At 41.1% G+C, this 27,455-nt stretch overlaps 1 protein-coding gene across 2 annotated transcripts in view; it reads left to right on the forward strand.

Moving 5' to 3' along the window:
• Positions 1-27,455, forward strand: part of LOC145981052 (protein Smaug homolog 1-like) — an 80,402-nt gene that overhangs the window by 13,703 nt on the left and 39,244 nt on the right. Inside the window, exons 1-2 of one of the 2 annotated variants that reach the window (XM_083114157.1) lie at positions 11,653-11,779; positions 13,165-13,380. In XM_083114157.1, the coding sequence (XP_082970283.1) occupies positions 13,173-13,380 (208 nt within the window). In that variant the 5' untranslated portion in view covers positions 11,653-11,779; positions 13,165-13,172. Of the gene's footprint in view, positions 1-11,652; positions 11,780-13,164; positions 13,381-27,455 lie in introns of those variants that run through there. The other variant, XM_083114155.1, reaches the window with a different exon arrangement.

The following is a 27,455-nucleotide window of genomic DNA, read 5'->3' on the forward strand; positions in this document are numbered from 1 at the left end:
TCGCGACGATGTGGATGGCAGATGATGTGATGAAATCGTTGAAGAAACACTCACAAAGAACAGCAACCATGCCCGGGAGCTGGATTCGAACCCTGGCTTCGTAGCACACTATGCTAAATACTCCGCCACGGAGGTTGGAGTTTCAAACGCTAATAAATTGCCTGAAACTTGTTGGGAAAATCTGCAAAGGTCCCCTCTGTATTTATATTACAACAGCGGATTTGTTTCACACAAAAAAAAATATGCGGACAGGGACGATTTTCCCTGCCACGGTCTATCCTCTTAATCTTTCCTCAAGAGCGCGGAGGCGGCACACCATCCAATTTGGTGTCTCTGAGCTTCATATGGTGGTGCCTATACCCTCACGAACAATAGTTTATGACAGGAAATGGGTAAAAGGTTAGGGTCACAAAAAATAAATTCGTTTGTGTTCCGACGGAAATGTGCTTTTCACGGCAGGCTTTTCACCGTTTGAAACCACGATTTCCTTTTTTCTGCCCTACCTAAGCGGATTACAACTGAAGCTTTATCGCTAATTTAGGTTTAGTTTCTTTTCTTGTGTAAGCATTTGAGTATAAGATTCAATAATATTATATAAATATTTCGGAAGCGCGAGGCGTGTGAGGTGGCACCACGCCCGTAACATCCTCCCAGAGTTGGACAATTTTCTTTTAAAATGACTTTTTTTTTTTTTTGGTCAGATAGCTAATGCAAACTGCTTTTGTGTCAATCTCGCCACAGAATCATCAGGCATCACCGATGGCTCGTCGTCTGATAGCCAAGGGATCCAGGGTTCGATACCCGGTTCAGCCACCTTGCCCAGTGGCTCGGATCCCACTTTAAACTCTAAGCCCAGTCCCCATTAGACTGTAATGTGCGTAAAGTGGACTTCAAATAAACTCAAAGAAAGCTGTGACCTCCCCGATGTCACAGTGGTAGCGTCGTCGCCTTGTAATCAAGGGGTCCAGGGTTCGATACCCGGTGGAGGCACAAATGGTTCGGATCCCACTTTAAACTGTAGGCCTAGTCCCGATTAGCCTTACTGTGCCTAAAGTGGACTTAAAACACCAAATCAATCAATGTTACTTATGGCAATCGTGACGATGATGAATGATAGATAGATGTAATCAAGGGGTCCCAGGTTCGATACCCGGTGGAGGCACAAGTTGTTCGGATCCCACTTTAAACTGTAGGTCCGATTCCGATTAGCCTATCAGCACATAAAGTGGACTTACAACAAAAATAACAATCATAAATTTCCTCTCAACATCCTCATCGGCGCGATTAGCCTGTATTGGGAGAAAGGTTTTTTTATGCAAGGCTTTCTTCCCTTTGTATAGTGTAGAAACGTGGCCTTCCTGTAGGAATCTACAGCTTTTATTTCCCTATAGAGGGAACTTTTCGCGTTTTTTGTGTCCACCCTCGTGACGTTTAGCCACGTTGAGGCTCCCAAGTGTTCTTTGATCGTTGTCTGTGTGCTTAGGATGCGTCGTGGGGGCCTTGTTTGGTTCAGGACTCAAGTGTGGTTTATGACTTGCGAAGGAGGGGGGGACCAGTAGGTCAGGAAGGTCTGCGTGGGGGGAGAAAAGTCTCCGGGGGTTAGGTTAGTTTCTTGTTGACTCTCCTTCGACAAGAGTTGTGGTGGTTTAGTTCAACCTGTGATCTGTTGTACTTCTAGTTGTAGCAGTTTGTAGAATTACCCTTCCTCACAGAACAGGTAAGGTTTATTTTTGTTGCAAGATAGTTCCTGACTGCACGATTTATTATGATAACCTTCGACCTTCAAGATAAGCTTTGTCTTGGTGCGATGTTAGGTTATCAGCCGGAACAGTTCTTAATGCACACACTTATCTTTGTCACGTACTCGTGCACTGTCTTCGTGTTTCGGAACACTATTATTCTCTTTCATGATGGTCCAATTGTACAGATGAAATGAAGTTAACGTTGTTTTAGGCTTTTTTGTTTGGTAAGAATTGTCTTTGGGTCTTGATTCATAAAGTGTCTGAGGCAAGCCAAATACAGTTTATCAGAAAGTTTCTTTCTTCGAATTCCAAACACAAGATGTGCTGAGCAAGGCGTAACTTTAGGGAAGGGATGCGTATTTTTTGTTAACCTCCTTGGACCTGAGGAGCAAACTGATTTCGTAAATGTAACACTTTTTTAGCGAAATAATCCTAGACGCTATTTCTAAGGGATGGGATCTTTTGATGCCCCTCTCTAGTTATGTCCATGGCACTGCATTCGAATCCATAGTAAGGTATGGTGTTTATTATTTATTCCGTCAGCACCACATAGTTTAATCTGGTAGAAATATGAATATGTACAACAGAAGGGCAAGGGCCTTTTACTGTCAGGAGTAACTTTGTTTTTGTTAAGCATGGAATATGTAAATTGCACACGTTGAAGAATTAGACTGTCAGTAACATTGAGTCATTATGCACGCAACAACCTGGTCTGCATAACTTAGGGTGCTGTGGATCAACACCTCCATGAAAGTGTGTTGTTGTGTGTATTGGTCATTTCCACTCCACCGAAGGCTCCAGGTTCGAGCCCTGGTTTGGACTAGGAATGGTCAAATCCGGATACTGGATAATTTTCTATTCGGATTATATTATCCGAAATATTCGAATGCATACATTATCCTGACAGATTTATTGTGTATTGTACTGATTTTCTACAAATCTACAATCCTTCAAATATGTCCGATTCTCCGCATGTTTCTTTAAATGTTTACTCCCCCAACCCCTAAAACAGTTTCTGTAAAAATGCACAAAGTTTTCCGCCGTGACAACGACAACCAAAAGAAAAACGTAAGTGAGGTGCAGTTTAGAATATTATATTCTCAATTGGATATCCATTATTATTATTATTTCCATAATTTCAGACACTATTCTTACCAGACTAACTTACTGAACTTGGGAAAGTAAATATCGATCTGAATACACAGATTATCTTAATAGTCAAGTATCAGCAATGGCGGCATTAGTCTGATCTCAGTTTTATTCGGATATGCTATTGTTCAGATGCCCAAATTATCTGGATATTCGAATTATCCGTTGCATTCGTAACCGATATCGGATAATTTGAAATCTAGATTTTACAATAGAATAGAGAAGTCTTTTTATTTACTCCAGAGCGAAGTTCAGCCTTGGGCTGCTCTACCAGTGGCGTGCCCAGGAGTTTAGAAAGGGAGGAGTTATGTATACTTTTTCTTTTGTCATATTTTCCTACTTTGACGTTCTTTTTTTAGGAATACTGGGCGAAATGGGGGTTTAAACCCCATCAGCCCCCCTTGGGCACGCCAGTGTGCTCTACCACCTAACTTTGATGACATCCCTAGTTTGAATATGAATGTTTCTATGCGATTGATTGTCTTTTATTAATTTCATCTAACCATTATTCGTAATCGGCAGAGAAGCATTGTCAGATAAGAAAAGTACAAGCAGCATGATTATGCGGGCTCATCAAAGATGATCTCCATCCCGTCCGTTCCATGCTGTCCTGGCGTGGTGTTTTCTTGGAATCCGTGCCACATGTGTTCCGTCCATGATAGAAGGGAGAGGGGAGGGGGGCAGCGAGACAAGTGCACACCGTTGGAGATGGAATATAATCCTCTCCAACAGCTGTGTCGCCATCCGATGTTCTCTCAACAAAGGGCATTGCTACGAGATACACAGAGAGGGAGGCAGCTACGAAACACATGAGGGGACACAGTGTTGCCATTTGCCACATGAAGGAGACTGTCAGTTTATTATATAAGATTGCCGTTCCATAGGGTCTCCGTGGCGGAGTGTTTAGCACCACTCCGTACGACGCCAAGGGACCCCAGTTCGAATCCGCGCCTGGGCATGGGTGTTCTTTGTAAGTGTCCCTTCATCATATCATCATCTTCGCGATTAGCCAAAAGTGGCAGAAATGTGAAGTAATACAAACCAAATTAATATTCAACAACATAGGCTATCCATAGTATGGTCCATGTCTTTATATTTGTTTGTTTTATTTTATGTCGCTTGTCTACATATTTGGTTAATAGCGACGAATAGGGTGAATCATGAACAGTGATTTACCCACACACCCACTAAAAATTTTCACAAAGGCCCAAATTTGACCATTTTGTCTTTATATTTACCCTTAAACCCCCTCCCCCAGGTGGAGAATTCTGGATAAACCCCTGATCGTGAACTTAATGAAATAGATACTGGAACAAACACAATTGTGCAACCATGGACACTTCTGGTTTGTAACGCTTCCATAGTATCGTTAAAACTAGTTTTTAGCGTTGAAGTTTCGAAATAAAAACAGGAGTCTTGCTGAGTATTCCAGCATTTGATCAACGTGATTGTTCTTCGAAGCGAGTCATTTTGGAAACACTACTGATAGTGTTACGCGGAAGGCTGGGGTTCGATTCTCGTCAGAGGAATTAGTATGTACACGGACAGTATTCAACTGAAATCTTTCTCTAGATGTACATGCGTACGTGATCGCGTAGGTCTCCTCCCTCCTTCAGAACTCCTAAAGTGACGCAGGTTGTCGTTTATTGCCCTTGGGTCAGGAGCCTCCTCTTTGTGCTCGTTTGGGTCCTGCCTGCCCCTTCTCATAGCTGTCGATGTGTGGACAATAAACAGCCCTCTTTTTTTTGCACTAACCGTGGCCATTTTTCTGCCGACTTTCTCGAAGATAAGGGGGTAGAGGACGTTCTGAAGGGGAATATTCTTAGGTTGTGGGTGTGGGATATTCTCCAGCTACGAGAACAAGTCAGACGTATGCCTCATCTCTGTAGGACTTCAGTGAATTGTAATAGGCCTATGAGATTTTCTCCTAATCAGACCATTTTCAAATATAATCACGCTTCAATTTGTGAGTTTTTGTGCTAAGTCCTCTTTATGCACACATAAGCTAATTAGGACTGGACCCTCAGTTTAAAGTGCAATCCTAACCACTGTATGGTTCCATAGGGTATGAACCGAGGACGATGTCATTGCGTCGCGCTTCGTAGAGGGTGTTCTGCCGGATTGCACCCTATCGCACCTCACTTGACTTTGCTTTACGCAGAAATAATTCAGATCCGAGAAAAATGAGAACCAAGAAAAAAATGTCTGTATAGACCTGCTTTAATCCAGTGTAGGGCAGTTTGATATCAAAGTTCGATATAAAAAAATCTTTCATCCCGACTTTGAATTGCAATTTTGACTAGGATAAACAGAAATTCGTGTTCTTTGGATTAGCAAAAATATTGATTTATTTATCTATTTTATTTTACTTTGTTTTTTTGCCACTTTTGGTAAAACACAACACAAGGCTCACAAAGGATTTTGCAGGCTGTGTCGAGACGCCAGAGCCTTCTTAGTCTGTAGTCAGGGGTGTAGTACATGGAAAAGTGGTTGTGACATTTGGGTTACGTATGCACCCCGATAAGCAAAAATAGGAGTCGTTCTTTCTGCAATCTGTAATCCCCCTCCCATCGAGGAACTAGAAATAAGCTAGAATGAATGGCACTGTTGCTTTCGGCATGCATAAGTCAAGCACAGTGGCGTGCCGAGGATTTTCGAAAGGGGGGGGGGTATGTATACTTTTTCTTGGCAGTCAGCCCTCATTTTGCCACTACCTTTGACGTTCTTTGTTAGGAATACTGGTCGAAAGGGGGTTTATAACCCCCATCAACCCCCCTTGGGAACGCCACTGGTCAAGCACAAGGTTATTTGTTAGGGCCATCGTCGATAGTATTAATATCGACGCTGGTATTATGGACATCGAAATATCTCACAGCTGCAGTCCAGTGCCTCGTGATGGTGTGAGCATAAGCTGTTGAACGGGGAAGGAAAGCTAGGTTGTCAGATTCGCGAAGTTCCCAAACCGGTGTCTGCAGGAACTAGAATAAGCTGTTTGATCAGTGAAGAGATGTTGCTCTAGAATTCTACGGGGGCTTTCCACTAACTGTAAGACTATGGTAATTTAGTTCCTTAAATGAACTCTGAATGCGCTATTGCGGAATCTGACCACACGACTGTTTATATGCATCCCGTCTCAATGTGTAGAAAACTAATATATATCTACCATTTCTTGCTAATTTTTGATATTTTCAAAAATTCTGTGTACGCGCTGTCTGGAATCTCTGGAGCAAGTCTCTACGCAAGTAATGACTGAGAGGGCTCGACCAAATGGTGAATTATTTCAAGGAAAAAATATGAATTCGTTTCAAGATTGTGCACATGAAACACATCGCAACGACGTAGAAAAGTAGCCTTATCGCTGTTGATGCGCGATAGGCAATATATTTCAAGTATTTTATTTTACAAATAAAGTGTGTGGTGTATGTAAGCTTCTCTGGAACCTGCATATAATATAGCTTGTCCATCAGCCGACCCCCGTAGTGGAGTGGTTAGCACAGCACACTACTACGCCAGAGGTCCCGGGTTCGAATCTCGGACTGTGCATGGGTGTTCCTTGTGAATGTGTCTTAATTATTTTTTCCCTATGAGGATAATAGGGGCGAATTTGCAAAATAGAAGTTGTGGAAATCTACAGTTTTTCAAACGTCTGTCCTATTCTAATGCAAATTTCAGAGTATTAGAGGCGAGGCAGACTCTTGACAGACGTTGCATGAGTTCCCAACAGTCTTCTATGTATATGATACAACATCGTCGCGATTAGACGGAAGTGTCAGAAAAGCGGCGCTAAATAACAAAAATGGAATCAAATCTCCGTCTAAAGCGTTTTCAGTGTTTCACTTCAACATGTCCAGTATTCTCTGGTGACAAATTCGTGCTAAGATTATGTATTGAAGCCAGACATCTTATTGGCTCGGTGGCAAGGAGGGCTGGCGCGTTTAGCACCTGGATGTCACATGATGTGTTCTTCTGCCATTAGGAACACTTAGCATTGCTGTGCCAAGCATCAGGATTCGGCTCATCTGGCATTGCACCTGCCATACCACTACAAGAGCCATGTGGAACCGAATTCTTAGTTAGGGCCAGGGGCGTATTTCGCCCCAAGTATTGAAGTAACCAAACCGACGTTGTACTTAGTTTGATTTGATTTTTGTTATTTACATCGCTTTTCTGTCATTTGGCTAATCGCAACAATGAGGATGATTTGGTGAAGGAACACACACAAAGAACACATGTGCCCAGGCCGTTCGAACCCGGGGTCCCGTAGCCACGCGCTATGATGACTCTGCGTTGCACTTCGAAAATGACACCTAATTAAAATGCGGCCACGGTGGTCCCGTCGATATGGCGTTTGGCTGCCACGCTGGAGACCCGCGTTCGATTCCCGGGGTGGGTGATTTCAGATGGAAATTTCTCAAGCAGTTGCCCTGTATGGAGCGGCTCTGGGGTTCGCCTGGCCTGTAATAAATAACTACTTGTGGAAGTAAAGGCGGTTGGAGCGTGGTGCTGATTACATCACCTCTACTAATGGCCTAGATTGTGAATGTGTGGGACACTACCTCCACATCCCCCATGTCCCCACGGCCTATTGCAATATGTAGAGATGTAGCTTTACTGTGTGTGTGAGTACACACACTAATACATTGACAGAAATTAGCATTGGTGTTTTTACTTGAATGTATCCAGGCTTGGGCACGAGTGTGAATGTCCCTTCATCAGTTTCAACACTCATCCTCATCGTCGCGATTAGCCAAAAGTGTCAGAAAAGCAACGTAAAAATAACCAAATTAATCCAGTTTATTAAAGTAAGGTGCTCCCCTGTGCTTTGCACCACGCCATGAAGACTGATAGGAGGTGTGGAGTTAGGGCCCCACACTTTCTTGATCACGGCCGAAGGTGGGAGTGATGTGATCAGCAACACGCCCCTGGCCGCCTTTACCCCCCAGAGTTTCCTCCAGGTACGACGCTGAGTGGGCGCCGGAGCCGCTTGAACAGGTGGAAAAAAATCCCGGTTCTCCCCTGCCGGGGATCGAACCCGGGTCTCTCGCATGGTAGTAGGATTAGTTGAATGCAAATTTGTAATATTGTTTTGCTTGTTTATATCAAAATGTCATCAGTTTAGTAATATTCCTGTGTTCGGCAGCAGCGTCAAAGTACGACCTGCTCTATCCTTGCAAGCACTAAATAGAAATTCTTGAAGGTAGTATATTATGTCCTTTTTTCCCTTGAAGTTCATGGCTGGCAGTGCACAAACTTGCCACTTTGCAACTTTCCTTCTACGACGACAATGAAATTGATTTTCCACTCCACCAACCAGAACGTCCCTGAAAGGAAGCATTTCTTATTCTTTGCTATTCATGTGCTGGATACTTGGCTTATCTTCCACGATTCACTCGCCACATTTTACTCTTTAATTGCGGGATTTCTCAGGTGGAGTTGACTGGCGCTGCGATGGGGTTGGGCCGGGCACTCTAATGATTCGTGGATGTCCAGTTGTTGAAAAGTAGAACGAAGCTGACTTTTCCATTCAGAGCCCTAATTCGTTTGCAATTGAATGCACCGTATTTTCAGGATTTAATTAATTAGCACTGTCTTTTCTACAGGTACTTTAACACTAAGTTGTCACAGAACAAAAAAATTAACAACTATTGCACACAGGGTTGACACGCACCTTCTGCCTTTAGGGCTTTATGTTAGTCCCTTACAACCCTTTTATCGGACATCTCAAAGGCTTCTTAGGGTTAGTAGGACCAAGCCTTTGCGTGGTCTGTGGTGCAGGATTTATTTTTAATTATCACCTATGTAGGTTTGAAATGAAAGATCATTAAGATCTTTTACTCGAAGATTTATTTATACTTCCGATGATATACAAACACTTTTCAAACAGACAATTCACCCGATACAACTTGTAGGCCTAAACCTATTAGTTGTACCGAAGTTTATAACCCTGGTCTTTTTGATGATGCAGGAGAACGCCTTATTCAGAGTTTGGTTTGTGGAATATCTGCCAAATGGAGCACAAGTACACCAGCCAATCCGAAGATTGAAGCAAGATATTACCCAACGTCCCCTGAACCATCAGCCTTTCGGCAACCAGGAGAATGTCCCGTAGGCTTACAAAAGTGTAGCTCTTTTATATCATAATTTTGTTTACAATTTACCATGGTTACTACATAGTTGTTTTATATTTCCATAGTTTCAGCATTTTTTCCTGATTTAAGTTAAACAATTCATTACCTATTGTAACATTAACAATAACATTTTTTATGGAAGAAGATCTAACAATCTTTAGAGAAAAGATTCAACACTAATTCTTAACAACATAGATGTTTATAACATAGACTGAATAGTTTAGTGCTTAAAAGGCATGTGTTAACAGGGTGCAAAATCATTGAAGACTGCTGGGGGAGGAAGATCTTACTTTACACAACACACACATGCATATAAGAATATTAATTATGTTGAATGCGATGCATATAAAAGCAAATCAATAATTAATAATACAGTATTGGCCAAATTATTGGACTCAATACTGAGAAATTTGACATTAATGTTTTGTGATACACATTGCAAGTACTGTCAATACTTCGTATGACCACTTTTGGCTCTTTTCGAGCCCATTTTAATCACTGCTTCTGTGCAATTCCTTTATCACTCTTATATCTAAACTTCAAACCACGTGGTTTACGAAACTGCATGTTTCTCCGGAGATACAAGTAAGGAACAATCCTTACGACAATCAGCATTAATATTATTTCCTTTGTTATAACCAAACAAAGCGCATAAATAACACGGTAAACAATGTACGTATTGCTCCAGGCATTCTTGGGGGACAGTAAAAGAAATGATTGCGGGAAACAAGATTATATCGAAGCAGACAAATACGTAGTTTAATCCCATTACAAAGAAATGCGTTTGTTGCTTTTGTACACAAACACAAATCAGATATTTATAAAGTGGCAAACGAATTCCATTATCAACCGGTTAAATATTTTAATAAATTACAAAATAGTTTATTTTTTATTTTGTTTTATTTTCTTTAGTTTCATATTTATATTTGTCTTGCATTTTTGTTTTACTTGTATTATCTATATATTGTTATTAGTGTAGATTCGTTGGATATTATCCTTAGTAAAGTATATTTGAAGTCTAAACCAATTCTCATCTTTCTTGTTTGTAACAAAAACTCTCTCCTCGGAAATTTTTGGTGGGGTAGGAAGAATCCCTCTGTTCCCCCCGGATTGCGCACCCTGATTGTACAAGTGTTACAGGATCAACCGCGGGTACACCAACTACCAGGTTTTTGGATATAATATGTAATAATATTTGAAAACTATTTTTTTATTTATATATATATATATACCGTGACGGCCTTAACACATCGCGAAAGTTTGCGCTTTGACACATTGTATATGTTGTACATGCCATCCCTAAAGCTTACTGTAGAGAAATTATTTCATTAAATATCGACTGGACCTGTATATTTATTTCTTCCTGACGTTTTTTTTTTAAAAAATTAGGACAGATTTTTAAGTGTTAAAATATATACTAGAAATTCACCGGTCCCTGTGGCGGAGTGGTTAGCACATCGCACTACGACGCTAGGGGTCCCGGGTTCGAATCCTGGCCTGGATGTTTCTGAGCGTCCATTCATCAATTTCATCATATCATCCCTCATTCACATCTTCGCAAATTAGCCAAAAGTGGCACAAAAATCGAAGTAAAGTGAAGAAAATAAAAAAAAAAGTACTGGAAATTAAAAAAATATGTGACGTTTTAAATTATCTTAAACATGAAACTTCCGTCTATTATCACTGGGTGGTTTTGTTTTAATACGCGGATTGTATTTGGGGAGAATGTCTTTAACTTTCCAAGTATGTAAAGTTTCCAAGTTTTCTGCGATTAGTTTATTTTTGTAGCAGCATTTATGCTGAAACGAACACAAATTGTGCATACACAAGAAGCAGAAAATCATCACTCGTACTCATCTTCGCGATTAGCCAAAAAAGTGGCAGAAGAGCGAAGTAAAATAAATCAATCAAATCAAGGATACTATAACGCAGTGTTAAATATCGAGTGATGTATTTATATGTATATGATGTGCCTTGTTAGGTTGGAATTTGTAGATCCTGAGTATTTGAAAGTGTTGGTACTTTCAATCAATCGAGCTGTATCGGGTTCAATGCCCGGTGGCTGGAGGCACATTGAACAGTGATTGGATAGGCCCAATCCTGAGCGTAAAGCTAATTTTGGGGAGGAAAACCCTTCCACTTCGGCTCTTCATTCTAATGTACCATTGCACACGGATATTACGTCAAGAAGTAAAAAAAAATGGGGTGTAGGGTTCAAAAGAGCAACAATTGTGTTGTAAAAACGCAACAGAATTACTGTTGATCCTCGGGTATCTAGCATGAGAGCAATCCTACGTCACTGTCAGATACAGTGAGATAGACAACCAACCAGTAGAACAACTGTCACTAAAATAAAATAAAAAAGTAATAGAGGAAAAAGTTTGGCCGTCAGCAGTACAACATCCGGATCACGGCCGTTAGTGTTCTTCATTAGTTGCAAGTCAAATGGTATCTAGAGAGAGATTAAGGGCACTGACTTCTTGAATGTTTGTTGTCGAGCAGATAAAAGCCTGTTTCCATGTCGATCCTCCATATTTGGTTTCGCCTCTGCTTCCGTTATCAACATTGATAAAAGTGTTTTGCAGCGTGCCTCGCTCCACGCCTCGTGCTTTTCTGTTTATTTTCACTTTTAGCCTCGCTATTCTATCATATATAATGACGATGTACTTACATTGTGGTTGAGCTGCCTGTGTGCTCCTAGCGCTCCGTTACGATGATGATTTTCGTGAAGGGTTACTTTGTAATCTACCTTTGTAATAGGTAATGTATTGTACCTTTGAATGTACGCATTGAAAGAGTTTTGTTGTGGGACAATTTACTTATATATGGAACATTTCATTTGATGATTACGGCTGAACAGTAGTTTCATGGTTGAAAAACCTCAAAGTGATTGGTTTAGCCGTACATTAGAACGCATAATTCTTACCAGAAAATTTGTCCATCTATTTTCTTTCGTTTTTTCTACATTTTGCTAGTTTCGACCCTCACATTGGGTAAAGCATAAAGAACAGATGAACCTGGTAATATTTATGCAACTCGCTGTACGTGTCTTAGACTTGAGGTAAAGCATTTTGTGTAATCCACGTGCGATTGTCCCTTCACCCATTTCATCTAATCATAATTCCTCCTCCTCATCGTCACTTGCCAAAAAGTGGAAGAAAAGCAACTTCAAACAAATCCGTTGGTATAACTATGAAAATCGAATGGCTAATTGTTAATAATGGTCTTTAGATATAATTATATTTTATCATTTTCGCGTTATCATGTAACAAAGTTGAATTAGAAAATTTGTATTTATGCTGAACTTTAAAGCAGGCATTGTTAATGGTCCAGTAATTTTAAATAAATTCAATTCCGGTCCAGGAGAGAAAGTCGGCAAGTGTAAGTGGGACCGTAAAGAACCTTTTTATCTGAAAAGTATTTCAATTCTGTCCAGGAACCTTTTTTCCGGATCAGTTTAAATACGGTCCAAGTTCCGCATTGAAATGAAACAATACGCAAATTGGACCGATTTTAAATTGTATCAGAAAAAATTGTTCCGGTCCCATTAGAATTTATGGGTTCATGGACCTTCAACAACCCTAGTTTAAAGTACTCATTGGTAATAATTGAAAAAATTATTTAAAGAAAACATCTTACGTAAAGATGCTGTCATTGATTATAATGGAACGATTTTTTTAATAACTGTTATTAAGGATTAATAATACAGTGGAACCTTTATAACTCGAACTTGAAGGGGAAAAGAAAAAAATCGAGGTATCATGGATTTCGACTTACCAAGGTTCGAGTTATAGAGGTCTAAAGTTTACTGACCCTTCTGAACGTCGGCACTACTTATGCCTATAACCCTATACTTCGACTTATTGAGGTCCGTGCGACTAAAACTTCCGAGTTATAGAGGTGATTAGAATTTAACTTCTACTCAGAGGTTTTTCATACTCTCCCTTCGAGTTATTGAGCTCGAACGGCATCCCATAAACTGAACAAAATTAGTATTGAGTGTTATGGACAATTCAAGGGGATTACAAACAATTCGACTTATCGAGGAATTCGAGATGTTGAGATTCGAGTTATCAAGGTTCCACTGTGATAGAATAACATGTTGCTAGTGTGCTTTGTAACCTGCGTTATCTCTTCCGTTCCAGGTGCTCTCATGAAGTCGTCACTGATGTTCCGTGACCAGGTAAACACCATCTCGACCTGGTTTGAACAGTGGAATGAATGCGAGCAGACTGTGGCGCTCTACTCTCTCCTCAAGCGGCTGGCCCCTGCGCAGGCGCGGTTCCTCACGCTTGCCCTGGACCAGAGCCTGGCGGACTGCGCTGAGCTACAGCTCCACGAGCAACAGGCCAACAACCCAGGTAAGCTCCTGCCCACAGTTGCAATGTCGCGAGTTTTGCGCAGAACGCTGCTCCCGCTCGCCCTCACGCGCATGCGCAGGAGACTACTGCGATTTCTTCTCCGCAGCTGGTTGTCTTGTCATGCGCCGAACACGTGCGCGTTGTGATCTGATTGCGTAAGGTGAACTTCTCTGCGGTAATTGTGCGGGAGTACTGCATTTTCCACTTGCAATAAAAGTTGCCTACAGAAATGCACATTTTTTGATGCCATTAGCTTCCTTCGTCAGATATCAGTTACCATTTTACAATTTCTCAAGTATAGAATGCTTATATTTATTTCGTATTGTACAGTCACGCGCAATAAAAATGGACACAGGGCGTTGTGTGTGTTGCCTAACTACGGCGCGGCGATACGTTTTTTTTTTAAAAGCAAAATTTCAATGCAAGTTCTAATACCGCCGTAGAGTTAGACAACACACGTAACTTCTTGCAGGAAAACCGTATTTGAGGATCTAGGTGTCGCTTTTTGCCGATGACTGTACATTACCAATACGTTTCCATAAAACAGTCCTTTGACACCTAGTCGACGGGATGATACAAAATTTTCCATAGGGAGGGGAGGTGCAAGGGAAAGAATGCCATGAATAAGGCCTTTGTGATGGGGTGGGATGGATGAGTTGCTGCCATGTTCGCACTCCTGATTCCACTTAGCGTACCCACGCGAGTTTCGTGTGAAGCGCATGCAGTACGTCACAAGTCCATGTTAAAAGGTATACATGTGTGGGGGAGGTAACATTTCATTACGTCGCTTGTGCATCAGGCGTACAATTGCCCCAAATGGTTTCACTTTGCTATTATTTTAAATAAAATTCATAAAATGGTGAAAATTTGAACATTTTTTTTCGTCAGCATAGGCTTCCCCATGGCCTCTATACTAGGGATGGTCAGATCCGGATCCTGGCAGATCCGATATCCGGATCCGGTTGATTCCGGATCCTAAAATTTTTCGGATCCGGATCCGGAATTTTTATATCCGGATCCGGAATTTTCGGATCCGGATCCCTTTTGCAATCCCACATGCGCTTCTTTGGAAAGTAAGAATGTGCTTATAACATATTGTTACCTGCTAATATACATAGTATATATATATATATATATAATATACATACACACATATATATAGTGTGTGTGCGCGCGCGTGCGCGATTTGTAATTAATTAATACACTTACAAGGGAGGTCTAAGTCTCCCCCTCCGATTTCCATGAAACTTGGCAGGTGTATAGAGCCCCCCCCCCTCAAATGTCAAGATGAGGAGAAATTGAAGTGGGGATCTGACCCCGAAACCACGTAAATATGGCATAGGAAGAAACAGGGGGCATAGGGCCTCTCTATACACCTGTCAAATTTCATGAGAATCGGAGGGGGACACAGGGGTCGGATGATCCTCACGTCAATTTGTCCTCATCTTGACATTTGAGGCGGGTTTTGCCCCCTAAAACAGTTTTTTAGCTTAAACAAAAAGAAACACTTATTTCTTCCTTTGGGTCCCTCTATACACCTGCCACGTTTCATAGAAATCGGAGGGGAACACAGGGGTCAGATCCCCACTTCAATTTGTCCTCGTCTTGACATTTGAGAGGAGGTTGCCCCCTAGGACAGATTTTTAGCCGAAACAAAAAAACACGTATTTCTTCATTTGGGCCCGTTTATACACACACCTGCCAAGTTTCATGGAAATCGGAGGGGTACACAGGGGTCAGATCCCCACTTCAATTTGTCCTCATCTTGACAGTTGTGGGGGTTTCGACCTGTAAAACCGTTTTTTTAGCTGAAACGAAAAAAACACGTATTTCTTCCTTTGGGCCCCACTATACACCTGGCAAGTTTCATGGAAATCGGAGGGGGACACACAAGTCAAATGCCCACTTAAATTTGTCCTCATATTGACATTTGAGGGGGGGGGTTGTCCCCTAAAACAGTTTTTTAGCCGAAACAAAAAAAACACTCATTTCTTCATTTGGGCCCGTTTATACACACACCTGCCAAGTATCATGAAAATCGGAGGGGGTCAGATCCTTACTTCAATTTGTCCTCATCTTGACATTTGAGGGGGTTTTGTCCCCTAAAACAGTTTTTAGCGGAATCAAAAAAAACACTTATTTCTTCCATTGGGCCCCACTATACACCTGCCAAGTTTTATGGAAATCTGAGGGACACAGGGGTCAAATCCTCACTTCAATTTGTCCTCATCTTGACATTTGAAGGGGTTTTGCCCCCTAAAACAGTTTTTTAGCTGAAACAAAAAACACGTATTTCTTCCATTGGGCTCCACTATACACCTGCCAAGTTTCATGCAAATCGGAGGGACACAGGGGTCAGATCCTCACATCAATTTGTCCTCATCTTGACATTTGAGGGGGTTTTGCCCCCTAAAACCGTTTTTTTAGCTGAAACAAAAAACACGTATTTCTTCCATTGGGCTCCACTATACACCTGCCAAGTTTCATGGAAATCGGAGGGGGACACTTAGATATCCTCCCTTGTTAGTCTTACACTTTGTAATTATATAACACTGCATATACTGTATTATAATGTTTTATTTTAATTTGTAAAACTGTAACTGTAGAACAATTGTATAATTTTTGTATAACATTTCTATCTTGCTATATGTGTTAAACGTTTCATCCTGGAATGGAATGTCTCACATTTATGTGTGTTTTCATTTCCAATACATTCGAATTCGAATACATATTCGTTTCAATGGCATTTACAAAATCACCTCTGACATTTTATGTTAAACAAGTAAGATTATTTTTGTGCACGAGTGTGTTAGCCGATACGTAGCAAAGTATTTTAGGAACAACACTTGAAAAGAATTCTTGTAGGACTAACGAAAAATTTCTTTGTAATCGAAGATCATAATACCTTTTAAGGTGTGGTAATATTATAAAGGGATTGAGATACGAAACTCTCGGATCCGGATCCAGATACGTAACTTTTGGATCCGGATTTTTGGGATCCGGATCCGTTTGGCCATCCCTACTCTATACAGAGTTTCAGCGCAATCTGTTGCTTCGAACGGGCTCCAGAGGTCTTCGAGTTGAGCAACTTTAATCGTGATCACCCGCTATAATTCTTTGGAGGTCGTTGAGCATTGGAGGAGAGCACAAAAAGTCTCGAACAAAACTAGTTTTGAAAGTAAATTTTCTTCACTCATTGCCCCAGAAGATACTGGGAATAGTGTAGCGTAGGCAATTTATTTCAGAATTAGATTAGAAATACGCTGTCCTTAGATCTGACGTCGTAATAATCGCTTCTAACATTTCTTGTAGCAGTAAATCGATTTTTTCGGTCTTTTGAACGCAAATCCAGCAGTCGTTGAACTTTAATTATTTCGTGACTGTTGAACCATCAGATCTCAGTGGTACCAGTTGGTACTGGCGGTTCCTTCTGTAGCATGCCCAGATTGCAGCCAGGATTAGCTTTCAATCTTGAACATCAATTCATAACGTGTGTGTATTATGGATGACACCAAAACGAGACAATCGAAACTTAAATAAATGCAAATTGAGACGAGGCCGAGAGTTCAATTTCGTTCGAGATTCCTACTAAAGTACAGTCACGGACACTTCTGGGTTGTAACAATTCCATGGTATAGTTACAACCCTGAAGTGTCCTTGACTGTACAAAGCAACCATATAAGCACATTTCTCCTAAACCGAAGTTTGTTTTACTGTGCGACTTATTCACACATAGAAGTTCTCTCTCAAGGTAAACCAAGACTGTGTTTTGAGACAATACCGAAAACTAACTATATCCATGTCGACTCACGGTCTCGCCACTCAAAGATTCGTTTTCAAGTCCTGCCGTGTGCATTGTGTTTCCTTGTGAGCATTCCTTGAGAGTTCTTATTAATAATAATGCATGATTGAGTGTGTGTACACGGAATATTTGAGAAGATCTAACTCTCTCCATCAATTACATTAGAATATATTCATCATCATCGTCGCGATTAGCCAAAACGCAGAAAAGTGACCGAGAACACTGCATTATTTATTGCATAGTTTTTAATTTGATTTTCAATGAAAAGAATCTGTGACAGTACCCATAACTGGAAGTATTTAAAACAAACTGTTATTATTAAAACAATTCGTTTTGTAGGCGTAAGTGTGACACTGTAAGCCCACTTTTTTTTACACAGAAAGACTGATCGAGACTGGGCATACAGTTTTAAAATAGGATCCGAAGCACTATGTGCCTCCACCTGGTATCGAGCTCGGGACTGCTTGATTACAAGGTGACGACGTTACCACTACGCCATCGGAAAGCCCTGACTCTGTAACTTTCAAAAATGGTTAATCCAAAGGACTAGATGTCCATGCGTTTATGTTTTTTTATTAAAAGAAAAATTGTAGTTCTATCTTACTTGTTAATACGCTCCTGGATACTGAAGAAAAATACACTTGCCATTTAAAATATTTTCATAGATTTTGGTCCCACTAAAGGCAGGCTCGAAAGTGAAATTTATGACTGATGTATGGCAGTAAAATTAGCAGCAAAGAATGCGTTCAGTGCAAAGTAAACATCCGTATCCTCGCTGGCAGTGAGAGAGCCCTGTTCCCAAGCCGGGCCTCGCGCCGTTGTGAACTTGGCGCTCCACTCTTCAACCCGGATCTGCGTTCGGTTGCGCCAGTTCCGTTAATAAACCAGATGTCACGTTTGACCTTGCCACCGATTCGATAATGCAGCCTCGCCTCCTCCTCGTCGTGAGGTTGATGGACTCCGTGCAGACTGACTCTGCCTGCCTCCGTTGATTTCGGGAGGGAGGGGGTGCACATTTACGATCATGTATCGCGTGCAATCCTTGTTAGCGTCTTTAAAACGCTCTACTGCTCGAAGTGGAGATTCCTATATGTGGAAGGATGCTTTGTCGAACCTTGCTCCTTGCGTAAAATATTTACTCTGGGGGGGGGGGGGGGATGGCACCCCTCTTCTCCCCAGCGCTTACTTTCTCACACGCACCTTCGAGCACGCTTTCTGGTAAACTATTTCCCCGCCATGTGGACGCAAATGAGGAAACAGGAAAAGTGCGTTGGTTATTGAGCAACTGTTTTTGACTGAAGAGTCTCAAAACCAACAATCACCAAAGATTCCTACGTCACATTTTCATACCATTCTCATATTATGTTGTCCTCGCAGGATATTTGAAAAAAATCCATGAGGATGGATCATCTCAAAATATGACATGCGGCGTTACACTTCGCCAACATTTCCCGATTTCAATCCACTCTGAGATGATATTTTTTCATTGCAATATTTAAACACAGTAAACTTCACAAAATGCACCCTTTTCAAGCCGAAAATTATTTCTAAAGCAGTTTCTCAGGTAGAACCCTGGACCTCATTTGACAGATTAACAAAGTTCTGACGTCTCGACTTACAGCCAGTATAATCCTGTGTGGCGCTCGTGTTGTGTCGTCCATAAGTGTTTGTGATTGGTCTGTTGTGTGAAATGTGGGAGGATTCTTTTTCTAGTCGCTACCTACTATGCACATAGATGGTGTCGTCAAGTGGACGACCGCTCTTTATTGTTATAAGCTGTGCCGCTATTATATCCGGTGCGGGAACCGCCTTTATGGCAGTGACCCTCTGTTGCCGCCAGGCACGTAGCCAGGGGGAGGGCTAATGGGGCTGAACCCCCCACCCCCGAAATCCTACAAATTTCTAATTTAAATATTATTTTTATTATTAATAACAGAAATAAAGTTATAAACAGTAAAAACTGCATTACATCGTAAAAAGTTTAGTGTATAATAGAGGAACCAGATTATATTTTTATATTCTACCATTTAATTCAAAGAATAAATGGATGCACATCTTCCAAAACTTAGTTTTCTTTCTGAGAGGCCACAGAATATAAACTTTACGAGTAAAATTTCCCACTAAGTGTTAATGCCTTTTTTTAACGATTGTGTAAAAGTTAATAACAAAATAAAATAACTATGATTTTCAGTACACTAACTGTACAAAATATAAGTATAATAACGGTCAACAATTGTGTTAGATATTCACTGATACGGTGGATCTAGTAGCAAAGTCTCTGCATTTATGTAATAATTACAATAAATTTTGGATTGAAATTGGTATATTTTAATAACTTATAATAGTTATTATTGTAAAATAACAATTATTCTTGTCATCATTATTTGTACTAATCAAGTTTTATCTATGGCCTGACCCTCTCTACAAATATTTCTGGCTACGCCCGTGGTGATAAGGGATGAACCCCCCCTCCCGAAATGAAATTCTGTCTACGGGCCTGGTTGGTTGCGTTTCCTTACGAAGGCACTCGCGGTCAAACAGCTAATTAGGCCTAATGCTTGGGCAAGAATTGTAACGTTAAAAATCTCTCTCCCCAAAGCAGCCAGTAGTGGAACAGGATTTTGTGAAAATGACCGTTCTGCGCTGTGATTGAACACCGGTTGCTACACCATCTCGGGAATATGTTTTATTGAATACTTCTTGTTAAGTATTGTCAAAAGGTGGGAAATTATTGTGCTCGCCAGAAGTGCCTGAATCCGTGAATCTTCCTATGGGCAAACCTAACAAACATTTATGGCAATTATAGACACTGTAGATTGTGCGTATAATGATTGTGTTTTAAAACCTGCTGTACTGCAAAGACACTAATCTGATCACAAGAATATAATATGCAACGCCAGGGGTCCTGGGTTCGAATCCTGGCTTGGGCATGGACGTTTGTTATGACGTTTTTGAAGCACTCTAGGCGTAATACACAAATATTACACGTCACATTGCTTCGTTAAAACACAAACGCAACCTGGGAAAAAGAAATAAGAAAGTACTTACAATTTTTCGATTTCAGGCTTCAGCCATCTTCTTTCAGTAGTCATGATAATTTTTTCACCTCATTCTTCATTCTTTATTGATATTTTTTCTTTCCAGAATCGTTGACATAATTTCTACAAAGTTTTATATTAACAAATTTGAATAGTTTTTTTTACAATATTGTCTGATTTTAACTTATTATTGAATAATTTGAAATAAAACAGGTTTAAAAAAAATCGCTACTGTGTTGGGATATGGTTTGCTATGGTGAACAATAGATGGCTCTGGACTTATGAGTATTTTTCTAACATTTTTCTTTATTGTTTCTGAATGTTTTACTGTGGTGAAAATGAGTTAATACCTTATCTTTTTTACAGAATTTAGAATTTTATTTGAAATTGAGAAGATAAACAACATGCAGGAAGATAACGAAGTTTAATTTCTAATTGCCATAAAGAAAAATGTATGTAATTTCCTTTTATAGAAGTAATAAGAAAGCTATTTTTTTCTTGCCAAATGGCTCCCATATCAATATCATTTGAATGATATTGATATATTGTGATGTCTATTCATCAATTTCATCATATCATCACTCATCCTCATCTTCGCAAATTAGCCAAAAGTGGCACAAGAAGGGAAGTAAAATAAATCAAATCAAAGCAAAAATAATATAATTGCCATTTAGGGTAATATCCGGGTTGTAGTAATAAGTATGCCCAGTGTATAATATTATTATTACCAGCATAAGACAGTCTCTTGGGTCACAGCAATAAACTTTTTCTCTATTTTTGTATTAACTCGCTCTACTTTCTTGCTGGGTCATCTTTGGGTTGGGTGTGCTGTGCGTACTGCCCACCGCCCTTGTTAATAACGCCTGCGATGGGTGTTGGATTGTCAGCGTCACACATTACTACCGTTGAACAGCTTCGGTTTGTGTGACGGGAAGAAGGAAGGAGAAAAAAAAACTGGAATCCAAATCCAGGTCAGGCCTCGGTGTGCGTCCTGCTAATCCATTCATCTAGGCGAGCGTCGCCAATGACACATCGCATTTTGTTGGGCGCCAGTTTGCTTTACCGGTGATCTGTGACGACGAGGGAAACGGTGTTTTTTTTGTTCTCGGTCATCGCTGGTGCACTGCGAAAGCAGTAGTGATCGGGATTGTTTGGAAAATCACCGGTTCAGGTTAACAAATATCACTTTGAAGTTCCTTTTTTTTTGCTAAAGATCAGAGGCGTGGGGTGCATGTAGCCCGTGTTACCGCAGGTAACGGCAAAATATAAAGAATTAAAAAGTTGTTTCAATAAAATGGCAGCATTGTGAAATACGTTAATGAACACCGTTGCCGTCGAGTAGATATTGCCTAGGACATGTTTTCTGCAGCCAACAGAAGCGAAGAGGGAGGCCGTTCCGGCAACGAGGGAGAAGAGGGCGCCAATGCAAGGAAAGAGCGGGGAAGGACTTTGGGGCATTGTGTGTTATGGGGTTATTCATATGCCTGTTAAGGGGCCCTGTTGCCGTTCAGACCTACCGGGTCAGCCAGTGTTGTCACATCGGATTAGCGGAAAAGAGCCAAATCCCGCCTAAAATAGGAATACCATTTCTGGTAAGCAACTAGAGGTAGACTGCAGAGCCAAGGCTGGATTGAACTACAACCGAGACCAGTTAGGTAATAGACGAAAATATAGTTCCTTGGTGTGATTCGTGATTTGGACAAATCTCGCTCCAAAATACTAAGTTGGCAACAGTAGTACGTACAGCTGGGCGCTTCCCTTCCACAAAGGAGTGGAGTTCTGTCGTCTGCTCAGTGCTCACCACACAAACGTCAAACTGACCCGAGAAAAGTATAGTTGTTCTTCTTCCCCTTCGCACCTCATTGCAAAGAAACAGAGACAGATGAAGAATTGGCAAGGGTCTACCACTATTCATTGGATTTTCGCCGTAACCGTCTCATGAGTGGTAGTTCTTTCTAGGAGTGTTTGTGGCTAAATTATCGTGCTGATTGCAAAACAAGAACGAAATGAACAAATATCTAGCTCGAAGACATGTTTTCTTTACGGGGGGGGGGGGGTGATAACGTCTAGGAGGCATAATTGTCGTACTGATAGCCGGTAACACTTTTGAAACAGTCAGGGCACGCCACTGCTAAAGATAAATATTTTCCTGTACCGCCAGGTGTGCAGTGGCGGATTTACCCCTCTTGGAGGGATCACTGAAGGTTTCTTATTGGGCGATGTTGTTATTAGTTCTACGTTTTGCTGGTAATCACATGATTTTTAAATCTCAACCAGGTCATTGGTCATAATTTATTCTTATGGTAATTTGTAGAATGAGAGTCACAACATATGCAAATAAAAATGCTCCTAGGGCCTAGCTAGCTAGCATTTCCATATGTCCTTATAACTAGGGGACGGATTTTAAGGTGGAGCACCTTTCCAAAAATATAGCTGTTTTCATACCGATCCTTTGATATATGTATTTTAGGCAGGGTGCGAAATCCTGGGGGCCACCAACAGTCTTGGCCTCAAAAATCCCCCCACCAAAAATTTCCGGGGGAGAGTTTTTGTTACAGCAAACAAACGATAAGTAATTACATTTAATTTCAAATAAACTGTACTTAGAATAATATCGAAGACATGCACAAATTAGTGTAGTTGTGAGTGTTCAATGCTTTTCTCTCTCAAGAGATCATTAACAAATCTACATCAATATGCATAATAAAAGTAAAACAAGAATGCAAAACAATAATATCAATAATAATAATTGATTTATATTAACATAAAGCAAAAACTAAATAAAAATTTACACATAATAAAACCAATTCAACTATTTCATAATTTATTAACATCTTTAAGCAGCTAGTAAAGGAAGTAGTTTGCTAGTTTATAATACGTATCTGATATATATACAGGGTGTCGCAAAACTCTTTCAACAACGCTTGGGATCTGGTAGATATCACAAAAACAAGTAACTTTTCCCTATAAAGTTTACCTCGAAAGCGCTTAGTTTCTGCGCTATAAGCGTTTAAAATCTATCCTGTACGTATGCAACCCAACACAGCAAACTCTTGCTCTGACATAACTAGCAGGGGCGCGTTGCAGGGTTGCCACTAGCGTTTCTCGTTAAGAGAGACGACTTAAAAACAACATTTTGGTATTCTTCCCTGAGCAAAATCCAAAACATTAAAGGTACTTGCGATGTTGTAAGAAGCATTGACAGTATTTATAAACTGACCAAGACAAATAATGGGCAGACTGAAATTCAAGATTACTCATTCTAAAATATCTCCGTAATTGATTGATTGATTTGGTTTATTTTAATTCGCTTTCCTGCCACCTTTGGCTAATCGCGAAGATGAGGATGATATGATGAAATAACAAATGACACCCGAGACACCTGGCGCCGTAGCGAGCTGTGCTAACCACATCACCACGGAGTGTTTCGTGTATCATGCAATACCAACAATTGCAAGGAACACGTGAGATAGAGGAAATCCACGAACGGACAAATGTGAGCATGATGGTCTAGACATTGGTGTCATTTGTTGAAAGAGTTTTGCGACACTCTGTATATATATATATATATATATATATATATATATATATATATATATATATACAGGGTGTTTCTAAAGGTCGTTTACAACGCTTGGGAGGTGATTCCTCACACGAAAACAAGCCAAAAGTCTAAGTTCCATTTTTACGACTGAGGCTTCGTTTCCGAGATAGGAGCCTCGCAAAAGGTGACAAAGTGATCGTCACACCTAACTGGGACGAATACTATAACAGATAGAGAGGCGGTTCCAAGGGAATCATAAAGGAATCGTATGTGCTCAGTCCGGAAGTCACTATGAAAAGTTCACTGCACGCATGCGCAATGGAGTCCTCAAAGGAATTGGGGATTTCCAGCAAGAACAATACATGGAAAGGGTATGTAACGCAGCAAGAAGGACCGTGACAATGAGAAATGCGTTAAAGACAACACATCCCGACCTCAAACATCAAAACATGAGCACCGAACACAAAATCCGAAAAGTTGAGCACGGTTGCATACCCCAGTTACACGCGAGGAATGAACGAATCATGTCATGTGGCATACGAGAGACACATTACTCCACCAGGAGGAGGGAAAGAAAAACACATTATCAGGTGATTGCGACAACGTGTATTTTTACACGCGACAACTACGTAATATCCCCCCCCCCCCGACACACACACACAACAAACAACAAATGCTACAATGTCTTATGCACAGACAGTGCGTGTCACTGTACACCAACTGAAGATGTCACTTTCACCACACAAAGGGGGTGGGGAGCAATACCAAAAGTGTTCGCAGGCGATCATTGTAACGTAAAAGAGACCAGTTTTGGAAGCGCTGCACAGGCAAGTCTGGCTCTCGTAGTCTACGTTTGACCTTCATGACTGCTGTTCCCGCGAGAGGAGCTCGAAGGGTTGGTTCTCTCCGGCAGTCGTTCCAGTCGTTTGCAGGTGCTGGGATATGATCAGCAGTTCGCTCTAGGTTGTCATACGCATTGAAGAGTACTAGTATGTTGTATTGAAAGAAGTTGACGTTGTGGAGTGGGCAAGTCAAGTATCGCAACAATTGGTCTGTGGTGTTCGTACGGTGATACGGCCAATTTGTGCAGTGTGCCAGTGTTAAACAAAAACAATACTTTGCAGTTCCAGCTCCCTATTACACAGATGGCTGCGTATACGACCCAGCAGCTAGCAGACATGCATCTCATGTATGGGGAGGCACGTGGTAATAGCCGCGAGGCAAGGCGTCTTTATGGAGAACGCTTTCCACATAGACCTTTACCGTCTCACACCTTCTTTCAGGTAGTGGACAATCGACTGCGTGAAACAGGGTCAGTGTTACCACCGCGGCAAGAAGTTGGAAGACCCCGAAGTGTACGCACACATCAGTTTGCAGAAGATGTGTTAACAGCGGTCGCAGAACATCCTGGAACTAGTACGCGCGTGCTCGCTCGGGCACGAAACACGTCTCATGTGAATGTTTGGCGAGTGTTGTCAGAGGAAGGAATGCACCCTTTTAAACTGCAGAAAGTACAAGAACTGTTACCTCGTGACTTTCGCCCTCGTATGGAGTTTTGCCAATGGTTGTTGCATCATCTGGACACAAACCCTCACTTCGGGGCAAACGTATTGTGGACAGATGAAGCCATTTTCACCAGGATTGATGTCTTCAATAGTAGAAACAGTCATGTATGGGACTTTGACAACCTACATGCACTTTTTGTGGCCCATCACCAGCACAGGTTTTCAGTGAATGTGTTGTGCGGGATAGTACATGATCATTTAATTGGACCATACATTCTCCCTGTTCGCCTGAATGGTCGCACGTATCATGCATTTCTTAGTGACGTTCTGCCTGAACTGTTGGAGACCGTACCTTTGGCACTGCGGCAAGAAATGTGGTACCAACACGATGGTGCACCAGCTCATATCGATTGTAATGTACGACATTTCCTGCATGACGTGTTTCGCAATAGGTTCATTGGTAGGGATGAGCCTGTGCCTTGGCCACCGAGGTCGCCAGATCTCAACCCTCTCGATTTTTTCTTCTGGGGAGAAATGAAAACCCTCGTATACGGCACACCTGTCACATCAGCTGAGGACCTCGTTGTCGCATCAACGTCGCCGCCGCGACGGTAGCAGATACATTTGGCTTGTTTGCTAGTACTCGACAATCCTTGAAATGTCGCTGTCATCTCTGCGTAGAAGTGAATGGCAGACATTTTGAAAACACTCTTGGTATTGCTCCCCACCCCCTTTGTGTGGTGAAAGTGACATCTTCAGTTGGTGAACAGTGACACGGACTGTCTGTGCGTAAGATATTGTAGCATTTGTTGTTTGTTGTGTGTGTGTGTCGGGGGGGGGGTGATATTACGTAGTTGTCGCGTGTAAAAATACACGTTGTCGCAATCACCTGATAATGTGTTTTTCTTTCCCTCCTCCTGGTGGAGTAATGTGTCTCTCGTATGCCACATGACATGATTCGTTCATTCCTCGCGTGTAACTGGGGTATGCAACCGTGCTCAACTTTTCGGATTTTGTGTTCGGTGCTCATGTTTTGATGTTTGAGGTCGGGATGTGTTGTCTTTAACGCATTTCTCATTGTCACGGTCCTTCTTGCTGCGTTACATACCCTTTCCATGTATTGTTCTTGCTGGAAATCCCCAATTCCTTTGAGGACTCCATTGCGCATGCGTGCAGTGAACTTTTCATAGTGACTTCCGGACTGAGCACATACGATTCCTTTATGATTCCCTTGGAACCGCCTCTCTATCTGTTATAGTATTCGTCCCAGTTAGGTGTGACGATCACTTTGTCACCTTTTGCGAGGCTCCTATCTCGGAAACGAAGCCTCAGTCGTAAAAATGGAACTTAGACTTTTGGCTTGTTTTCGTGTGAGGAATCACCTCCCAAGCGTTGTAAACGACCTTTAGAAACACCCTGTATATATATATATATAAAACAAATTTATTTATCTTGTGTAATTAATAATATATTTTTAATTTAGTAATTTATTTTTACTTTTAATAACATTATAAATATGTATATCGTATAATTTATATATATGTTTGTGGACAAGGGGGGGTTTGTTGATTAAGATATTTCTCCCCCCACCAGTCTTAATTGATTTCGCACCCTGATTTTAGGTCATGAAAAAGTAAAATGAACACACTTTGTTGCACCTTTTCGTGAGATTAGCACATTTATCCCCTTTTTACCTCCTCTTTGATGCTTCAGCACCTTTTTTCTTCATTTTCTTCCATGATTTTTCACTCTTCTTGAGCAGCTACATAAAATCATATAGCCTCATTTTGTAGAGCAGAACGAGAACTATTAAATGGTATAATATAATCATTGCAGCTTCAATAGTTCCCAAGATAATGTGGCAAAACCCGCGAGAGAAAACATAAACTTCAACAAAACCTATTCGACAGAACCACAGCTCTCCCTGCGGTCCGCGCGCATTATATACACAGTTCTCTCTGCGGTCCGCGCGCATTATATACAGAAGGCGCAGAGAAAGAGAGCATTTAATAAAGGCATTTTATCAGCGCCTTTTTTTTTACCTTTAAATGTATAAGTAATAAATATTTTTGTCGTAGACTGAATAATTCAGTGTAAAGCTTGGTTGGACTATGGTTGAAGTTATTAAATTCAGTAATTTCCTTAGATTGTAAACCCGTGATACGAGGTGAAAATTTTCGACTGAG

Source organism: Lepisma saccharinum, chromosome 28 (genome assembly GCF_977018435.1).
Source record: "Lepisma saccharinum chromosome 28, izLepSacc3.1, whole genome shotgun sequence".
Taxonomy (NCBI): Eukaryota; Metazoa; Arthropoda; class Insecta; order Zygentoma; family Lepismatidae; genus Lepisma; species Lepisma saccharinum.